We start from the raw sequence: 10,482 nt of genomic DNA, 5'->3' as shown, positions 1-10,482 counted from the left end.
ACCGCACTTGATTCATTCTATGCTACAGAGCCCCCGACTACGATATTACTCATGCTAATATTTTAACCTCATTACTAACTTGGGCTGCCTCTTGCCCATATCCACTCATCTTCCTGGGTGACCTAAATTTACCTCTCATCAACTGGATAACTAACGAAAGTACAACTGATCCAATCCACACAACAATATACAACGCTGTTACTAACCTAGGTCTTGAACAACTTGTAACCAATAATACAAGACTAAACAACTGCCTTGACCTCATCTTCTGCAACAATAACAATACCATTTATGGACTACAAATAAGAGAACCCTTTTCCAACAGTGATCATTGCATGATTGACTTCCATCTTAATATACGTTGTGACTTTAACCATCATATCAATAGCATTCCCATTTACAACTTCAAAAAAGCCAATTATGACTCTATAAACAATGATCTTTCATTTCTAGACTGGCAAAATCTGTTCTCAACCTGTATAACTGCTGAAGACCACTATAGAGTTTTTCTACTCGAAATCAACAGAGTCATCGAACTATATGTACCACTAACTACCATCAAGATTAGGAAAAGCAAACTACCCATATCAATAAAAAAGCTTCAATCTAAAAGATCCTCTGGAAAAGAAACAAAAGGGCTATGTAGCTAATTTTAAAAACGCTACAGAACTATATGCAACCAAATAAAACTGAATGCACAAATTACCACACCAAGCAAGAAGAGGATCTTCTGCGCACAAATTCAGTCGTGCCTTCTATAATTTTGTCAACAACAAGCTTAAAAACTCTAGACGCATGCCACCTCTAAAAGATCCTGATGGCAATGAATACAATGCTGAAGAATCTAGAGCAAACCTCTTTAATAAATTCTTTGCATCAGTTTTTGTCAACAGTGATGGCACTCATCCAACATTCCAAATTTGTACAATCAATGAGCATGACAACTTAACAATTGTTGATTTTACAGCAGAAAATGTTGGTAAAGCTCTAAGTAAATTGAAGCCATCTCTATCCATTCGACCTGATGGTCTTTGTGCTTACTTTTAAAAACTCTCTAGTAATCTAGCAGAACCCTAAGTATAATCTTTAATATAGCCTTAAGAACCAGTCCCCTTCCCAGCCTCTGGTCGCTAGCCCCAGTCATTCCAGTTTTCAAAAAAGGCGACCCCAGCTTAGTTGATAATTATAGACCTATCTCCCTATGTTGCGTCGCCTGCAAGGTTATGGAATCCATCATCAACCAATCCATTACCTTACACTTAGAAATGCACAACCTTCTCTCAAATAAACAATTTGGCTTCAGGAAAAATTATCATGCAATCTACAACTTCTCTACTGTAAAACCTATGGACTACTAATCTTGATCTAGGTAAATCAATAGATGCAATATACATAGACTTCTGCAAAGCTTTTGACTCAGTAGTACATGATAAACTTCTCCTAAAATTAAAATCCTATGGCATTTCAGGACCCTTACACCACTGGATATCTGCTTTTTTGTCAAACAGACAACAAATAGTTAAAATTGGTAATGCTCTTTCAAATCCTGTTCCTGTCAAGAGTGGTGTTCCTCAAGGCAGCGTTCTTGGACCTACTCTCTTTATAATATATATAAATGATCTTTGTATTGATATTTCAAGTAACTGTGTTCTCTTTGCTGATGATGTCAAACTTTTCAACACCACTGACAATGCATCCACAATTCAAAAGGACCTTGATCATCTATCTGCCTGGTCTAAAATTTGGCAACTACAAATTTCAACCAGTAAATGCTCAGTCTTGCACATTGGAAGAAAGAACCCAATCACAAAGTACATGCTTGATGGACATTGCCCCCCAGATGACCCCACCCTGTCAAAGACCTTGGAGTTTTACATCTAACGATTTAAGTTCCAAAGCCCACTGCAACTACATAGCTAAGAAGGCTCTAAGAGTTGTCAACTTAATTTTACGTAGCTTCTTTTCAAAAAACACCATGCTACTGACCAGAGCATATAAAACATTTGTTAGGCCAATTCTTGATTACTGCTCTCCTGTCTGGAACCCTTACCATATATCTGACATCAACACAGTTGAGCGTGTCCAAAGGTATTTTACGAGAAGAATTCTCCATTCCTCTGAAACTAATAAAATACCTTATTCCACCAGACTTGATATCTTGGGTCTAGAAAACTTGGAACTTCGTCGCCTTCGACTGGATCTGGGTTTAGCATATAAAATCATCCGTTGTAATGTCCTTCCTGTCAATGACTTTTTTAGTTTCAATAACAATATCACAAGAGCTACAAACAGATTCAAACTCAATGTCAACCGTTCCAGTTTAGATTGCAGAAAACACGATTTCTGTAACAGAATTGTATATACTTGGAATGCATTACCTGACTCTGTGGTTTCTTCTCATAACCCCAAAGGTTTCACTCAAAAACTGTCCACGGTTGACCTCACCACTTTCCTAAGAGGACTCTAAAGGGGCGTGCATAAGAGCACAAACGTGCCTACCGTTCCTGTCCTACTGTTTCTTTCCCTATGTATATACACGTTTTTAGTACCTCATTTCTCCTCATATATACGTTCATATATTTATAACCTTTTATGTAACGCTTGTATATATTGTTATGACAAATAAATAAATAAATAAATAAATAAATAAATAAATGCATTAGAAGTTAGAACAACCAGAATGTAAACATAGAATGAAAATTAGGAAACCTGTGGTATGAAGCAACTGAAAGGGGGAGAAAGAGTAAATGAAGGAGAAGGCAGAGCAAAAATAATATGTTTTTCTAACCCCTTCCTGTCATCCTAGCATAGCTGAAACCTGTGAGCCTATAGATATTTGCAGAACTACAATTCCCATCAACATTTGTAATGTATTGTTTAGGATTACCTGGGATTGTAGTTCTGTGCTATTTGAATAGCCATCCCTGCAGTACTATTTCTATCCCCTGCAATGGTGCTAGCAATTTAATTTGTAGCTTTCCTGGTAATCCCATTGCTTCTTTCCCTTTCAGCCATCTGCACCAGCTTCTGTATTCCACTCACTCATAAACCAGGCTCTACTGTTTCCGCTGCTCTGCCACAAAGACTCAGATTTTCTTCTCCAGTTTTAGCCCCATCATGGCTGCATTTGCAGCAACTCAAGCCAATTTTTTCCCTCCACCTCCAGACTCCTCAGATTTGCAGTTTCCGTTGCCCTTGTTTCTCTCTCTCTCTCTTTCCCTCTCTGTCTCTCCCTCCCTCTCTCCTTGTCTTATCAATCCAGACACCTGTCACTGCTGGAGCCTGTCCAGTGAGGAAGGAAAGATTATTAGCAGAGAAGCAAAGAACAAAAACAAAGAGTGGACCTTGAGCACATATTGGAACAGCTTATACCATTTGCTGAAACAAGCTGGGAAGGGAGGGACTGGATTATTTGGGGACATCAAGATGCCTGCAAGCTTGTTGGAGAGCCACAGTCAGATTAGGGAGGCTGAGATGTGAGTCCAAATATCAAATAAGTTTCGTGGGTTATCATTCATGTCTACCAACCACATAGGAGGTTTCTAAAGAATGAATGGGAGAGTAGTAGAAGCTCTATGCAGGAAAACTAATATATCCATACATTAATTGGTATTTAAATTATTGCTAACAGTGTGATGTTCTGAGACTCATTCCTCATCAAAAGAATCGTTCCTTCATTTGGCTTTTTCTTGTTGTGTTAGGATGATTGCTCTTAGAAACATACAATACAACCAAATCAAATCAAAATTCTTATCCTGCACAGCTGCTATGATACAACAACACCGATCAAAAAATGCTGCTACCTGGTCACAGCACTGTTTCCCTGATTCTTGGGACCAACATTTCTGGATTAAATTATGCTGACCTTTGATTTAGGATTGTGGCCAGAAATAATAGAATAAAGGGATGGCATCTACAAGTGTCTGGCATTATGTTCTGCTGTGAAAAGAATTTCACTGTGGATTTTCTTCCCACCAGAGTTGCTCTATGCTACTTCAAGTGCTAAGAGATTAAAATCTATTAAACTACAGCATTGTAATATCTCATGATTAGATCGTAGAGATAAACAAGAAGCAAGCAGATTTCCATGAAGTGTGCATAGTGGAAAGAGGCAGGAAAGGAATGAGGCAATTGTTCCCTGCCCCATGTCTGGAGATAGGCCTGTCCAAAGTATACTTCAATATTCAGTTATTCGTACCGTTCATCCAGATCAGTAAACAAAATAATCAGTTAAACTATAATCTGTGTTATTTCCAAGGCCAAACAGCAATGTGGGAAAAGTGATGATATTGTACAAAGATACAGTGTGAAGAAAATATGTCTCTGCATGTGTTACGTCTGGGGAGGATTCAGAACACTTTTGTGTTCGCCCCATCCAAATTCCTGCAAAATTTTAAATATTTTCTATGCCATTTTCTTAAGTTTTATACAGTTTGGAAAACTGCCCTACAGAGATGGAAAGTTCTGATTGTAGTAGGACAATAGTTGTTGATATCTCTTCAGCTCACCAACAAGCCCTCAAGTGCAGTTTAAAATATCCATGGCTTTCTTTACAAAGCAACATTCTCAGTCTTCCCCAGTCTGGGGAGAATGTGGAACAATTTCGTTGGTTTTGAACAGGAAGCCTCTTTAGGTAATACTGAACCCCCAAAGAAGGCCGTGGCTTTCCAGAAGGCACAAACCAGAATATCTGTCATGTACAAGGGTTTATTTGTAAAGCTTCATCTTCTTCTAAAAGTGGTCGTTAAAAAATATAGTGTGCTGGACTTATTCAATTGCTTGTGGCAAGTGTGCATGTTAGTAGAGGTGAAAGTTTCCAGTCCAGTTGTGTCCAATTCTAGAAAGCAATGTTCATCTGTTTCTTAGCCAAGGGAGCCAGCGTAGTCTGAAGACATTTCCATGGTCATGTGGCCAGCATGACTATATGCCGATGTGAATAGAATGCTGTTACCTTCCCACTGAAGTGGTACCCATTTATCTATTTGCATTCGCATGCTTTAAAATTGCTAGGTGGGCACAAGCTGGGACATGTAACGGGAAGTCACCCCATCACATGGCGCTCAGGTCTTGAACCCGGGCTCTCAAGCTTTCCAGCTGACAAGCTCAGCATCTTTAACAGAGAAAGCATCAAATATAAATATTTGCACTTTTAATTACTTTGGTTGAGGGTAGTGGTGGGATTCAGCTAGTTCGCACCACTTCCGGAGAATTGTTCGTTAACTTTCTGAGTAGTTTGGTGAACTTGTTGTTGGAAGAAATCATTAGGGCAGAGAACCAGTTGTTAAATTATTTGAATCCCACCGCTGGTTGAGGGGAATACCATTTTGCTTTTCATGGACTGCTTCAAGATGCTCATCACATTATAACACTGCCATTACCTTGGAAAGTGGGCTTGGTTGCCAGATTGTTCCCTCCCATCTCATCTCAATGCCTTCTAGCTCAACAAGTCCCAGCATGAAAAAGGCCACAGGGTGAAGTTAGAGTGCCCTTATGCACTCTAATATATTAATATAATTTATGCATGTGCATTTTTTTCATACTCAAGGACTGGATGATTGCATGTTCATGCAGCTGTCATCCATCACAGCCCTCGCCCTCAATTTGAAATAGAACTCAGCTGTTGTAAATTGCTATGCAAACCGTGGTTTAATGCCATGCTATATTTCTCTGAAAAACAGGCTTGTAACCAAGAGTCGAGAGCCAGCTTGGTAAAGTGAATAAAGACATCAGGCTAGAAACGGGAGACTTTGAGTTCTAGTCCTGCTTTAGGCACAAAGCCAGATTGAATTTGGGCCAGTTACTTTCTTCTCCTAAGAAAGGAGTCAATGGCAAACCACTTCCAAAATCTTGCCAAGAAAACTGCAGGGACTTTTCCAGGAAGTTTCCAGGAGACAAAAGCAACAAAACAAAACAAATCAAAAATATCCAAGATATATTAGAATTTTTGCTACAGCAACTCCTTTGGCCACCTGCAAGTGTGACACCAAGGTAATAGCTATCCTATTATTTATCCCCAACTTTTATTTTATCTCTTTGCAGATGTGTGGAACTGCAAAATGGGATTTGGGGAGGGGTCATTTTACCCAAGAGGGGATCAGTAATGGGTAACAACCAACAGCATCAAGACCCTACGAAGTTACATCAATGATATATACCACATACATGCTTCAACTGCAGATGCCCTTTGTTCCTACAACTCATCACCAAGCCATGTTAAAAGTAATCTTTTAATCATCTTGATTGCAACTGTAAAAGTGCTCCATTATTCTCAAATTAAAGGTCCATGTGAATTTACTTAAGGCAACACTCTTGGGTTTCTACTCCTTAATGGAAAATCACAACATGGATTTCACTATTAAGCTGCATTCTGGGCTATTTATGGGACATTATAATCTGAACACAGTAGTTGGGCTCACACATTGCATTCAATCATGGTTTGTTGAACATAGCATAATACTTTGGTTTACAAATAACACTATGTTATAAATAAAAGTTTCCTATGACATAGTTTATGAACAGAACCTTTAAGCCTGTTATCTGAAAGTTGAGCCTTGGCAACTGGACTTTTTTTTTTTTTTTTGGCTGATTTGAAATGTTTCGCCGCTCATCCAAATAGCTTCTTCAATCTAAGCAAGTTAGTATTTAAATTTGTTGCCTTACCCATCGTTTATAGAACCAGGCATAGCTTAAATGAGCAAATGACCGGCAACACACAAGGAAAGTCTTCACTGTCTATACAAGGATGGATCTGGTTTCTCTAGAGACCAAATTATGGTCACCATCTAAGTAGCACTTCTATCTTCTTCCCACAAACACAGAAGCCATCAGTTTAGTTTCAAGACAGGCAACTATCAGTATACACTGAAAAGTTAGGCCATTTAGAGCAGTTTTTTCCCAAACTCATGGCTGGCTGAGTTTTCTGGAAGTTGAACTCCATGCATTTTAAAAGCTGAGTTTGAAAAAGTTTTAGAGCCTTCCCTAGGAAAGTGGGGGCAGGGGGAGCGTTAGCACCTCTCCAAGATTCAGTTTAATTATACGAGGACAGAATTTTAGAAAGTACCAGTTTATTTTATCAAATCAGTGACAGTGAAAGTAAATATACAAGAAATATTCAAGCAACCAAAGGCAGACATGGGATTCATATTTTCCAAGTAATGCTAATCAAAAGTGTTTATAAACTGTTTCTGCCTCCTACCCCCCAAAAAACAGTTCCTGAAGCAGACCCAGTTTAAAAAAGAATGCTGCTATTGCTGAAACAGAACCCTTGGCATAGGCTTAACTTTAGCCATATGTTTAGCAATCCCATAATGACATGATAAAAATCATAGCATGAATTTGCTGCCAAGAGCAGAAAAGGGAGAACAGTCTTTATGCAACTATGAATAAACATTGGTACACATCCTTGCCCAGGCCACTTTTAGTAACGTGAGTTTTGCAAAGAGAAGCACAAAATTACATCAGGCTTTTAAAAGGATGCAAAATTAGGAAAAGATCAAGATTATATGTCGGGATTTATATGACTCAAGCTGTTTTCCCTTTGGTTCTTGCTAAGTAAGTTAAAGAGTCACAACTCCTGCCCTATAAGAAATAGTTTAAAAACAAGGGGAGCGCACATCAAATTTGATAAGTTTGATCCCACATTGACTGAAGTCCTTAAAAGGATTTTTGAATTAATAGGGGTGTTCCAGGTGAAAATCTTAGATAAAAATATACATCTCACATGTCATTGTTCTGAAGCAGCAGTTTTGCATGATCCTTCAATGGAATGCATAGGATGCTATATAAAGTAGTATGTACAAGCATCTTTGCCAAGCTACATCCTCTACCTGAAAACCAGCTCAGCTGCAGCAATTTCACACTTCAGCTTGATCTGGTACAGAAGAGGCAGGCTATTCAAATTCTTCTATCTGTCCTAGCTTACTATATAGATGGATCACAAATTCTCCCCAAGACATTTTTCGCCAAGTACAATCAGCATCTCTATTCCTTAAGAGGAGAAATAGCTGCATGCTCATTCAAAACTTCGAAAGCCAAGAGCATCAGCCAAGGTTCTAAAAGGGAACAAAAGCTTGCTTTAGCATCATAATGTCTTGGTTGTTTTCATGAAAGGACCAAGTTGCTAAGAGAAAGAAATATTCGTACCATGTGCTTCCAGACCATGTTGTGTACTATTTCTTAAGCTAGCTGAATTATCTACCACCCGCAAAGCAAGGCCTCCTACCCAAGTTACCAACTGACCATGCAAGTGAAGCCAAGAGCAAAATCCAGATCTCAGTTTATCTGAGTTACTTTCAGTTGCCATTCGTGGCTCTGTGAAGTTGTTGCTCCACTCAGAATGGGCTGGTATTAAAAACAAAACAAAACTCCATAAATCAGAGAAAGTAACCCCATCACCCATGCAGAAAAACTGCATAAAGTCCTTCTGGTATTTTTATAAAAACTGTGCACTTTACTGAAAAAATATAGCTCTATAGTAACGATAATATATTACAAAGCTAAAAAAATCCCTCCCCCCCATTACACTTATTTCAAAGAAAACCAATTTTGCACATAAACATTAATTCTAAGCAGAGATTATTGCATCTAGGATATATATATAATACACAGAGTAAAGCTTAAATAGTTTTCACAATCATTAGGAGTTTCATTATATTAGTGTTTTACATATAAAAAGAAGTTACCCAAAACAGAGCAGCCATCTTGGAAACTATAAATAGTTCTATTAAAAACAAACACATCTTTGCTTTTATTTTGGAAAAAAATACATAAATATCTTCTTCTCTTGTTTAGTATCATTTATGATATGAACGTAGAAAGCTGAAACATTCTCAGGTTGTGCAATCATTGATCTGAAATGCTATCTTGATAGAAAGATGTCCAGCAACAGGAAGGGAGGAACTACAAGTGGAATATTTATGAATGACTATAAAACGTATTTTATTATTATTAAGCAGTATTTTGATGGATTTTATAGGCAGCTATTGACATTTTTAGTGAAACCCTCTTCACTAAAAGTATCCTATTACAAAATGGAAGACATGATATTCCTCTAACAATTTGCTTTTATACGGGACTGAGTACCTGCTCTCCAAGAAAGAAATCTGAGGGAAATCCTTCTTTACATATAACCGCTTCTCTCAGCAAGGCCCAAACTACAGGCAGAGCTACTGAATAATTTTCTCAAGACCCAAGCTAATTTATGATGCATGTAGTGTAGAAAATTTCATAAATAACTTTGTTGTTGTTGTTGTTTTAAAAAAAAGATGACAGTGGCTGATCACACCTTTTGTGATCCCTAAGCTGGCTATGGGACAGTCCTCTTAGCACTTTCTATAAGACAAGGTAAGCTGAAGCACTGCAACCAAATGCAAGAGTTTCATATACAACCCCCTTCACCCGAATATAAAATTCAACAAATTTTCCTTTCCATATTTAAAGCACACGCTACTTTGTGTGGGGTTTCCCTTCCCCATCCTGGGATTCCGAATGCTTTATTTATTTTATATCCTCATTCGTTAGTAGGAAGGGCTGGAAAGGAGGGTTTAAAAAACAAACAACAGTTTGACATTAGATCCAAAAGAGTATTTGTTTCAGAGCATTTTGTCCATGGTCCAAATGCTTTTTTTCTTTTTTTTTCTTTTTACAAAGTCTATTTCTGACTCCCGAGTTGGTGTATCAAGTACTAGCAAGCCTTAGGCGTAGAATTCATTTGTAGGAGCTTTCTTGTAGATGGGCTTCTTGCCAAGGTCATAACTGCCCTCATCCTTCTTCTTCATGCGGTAGATTAGGAGCAGGATGAGGAAGACGGCAAACAAGAGCCCAACTGCTCCACCTGCAATAAGAGCTGAAGTGGGAAGGGATGGAGGAAAGAGAAAAAAAAGAAAGAGAAAGGTGGAATAAATGCCATGGAAACTTGAAACAGTTCTGCACTGACATTCCGATTCTGTCCAATAGTGCAACATCACCACTGCCGATTTTAGAAATAGCTAACTGGGAACCACTTTCTATCCTGCTTTTGTTCTGACTCAGAATAAATATCATCCACTATATAAAACTGGAATTTACACTGTAAAAAAAACCAAACAAATAAAAGCAGCAAAGCTACCATCACACTTCTGGCTGAACAATGGATGCCTGGAAAATGATCCTGGAAAGCTTCTAGTCAGACAGGAAATGAGAAATCCTTTTTTGTTGTTATTATTTAGCTTGGAAAGCTTGGTGGATAGCCATTCAGCAAAACATATTAAATGTTGCGGACTGGGGAAAGATGCTGGATTACTGTCTGTGCAGTCATTATACTGCAATTCGTATTTTCCAGAATTATCCTGGAATAAGGAGGAAATGGAGGATATTATAGATCTTCAGTATTCCAAAAACCTCCATCCAGCAGTCAAGAGGGCTGCACTTATCATGGATGTGGATCTGCCTATATCTTGCATGCATAACCTGTACTCCTATTTCTATTTTCATGTATCCGAAATC

The 10,482-nt window shown here is 38.2% G+C and overlaps 1 protein-coding gene across 1 annotated transcript in view; it reads right to left on the bottom strand.

The window, feature by feature from the left end:
* Window positions 1-7,047: 7,047 nt before the first annotated feature.
* SDC4 (syndecan 4) overlaps window positions 7,048-10,482 on the bottom strand; it is a 28,063-nt gene continuing 24,628 nt past the window's right edge. Inside the window, exon 5 of the mRNA XM_058175659.1 lies at window positions 7,048-9,844. Within this exon, the coding sequence (XP_058031642.1) occupies window positions 9,693-9,844 (152 nt within the window). The 3' untranslated portion in view covers window positions 7,048-9,692. The remainder of the gene's footprint in view (window positions 9,845-10,482) is intronic.

Source organism: Ahaetulla prasina, chromosome 3, assembly GCF_028640845.1.
Source record: "Ahaetulla prasina isolate Xishuangbanna chromosome 3, ASM2864084v1, whole genome shotgun sequence".
Lineage (NCBI taxonomy): Eukaryota > Metazoa > Chordata > Lepidosauria > Squamata > Colubridae > Ahaetulla > Ahaetulla prasina.
This window is presented reverse-complemented; position numbering and strand designations above follow the sequence as displayed.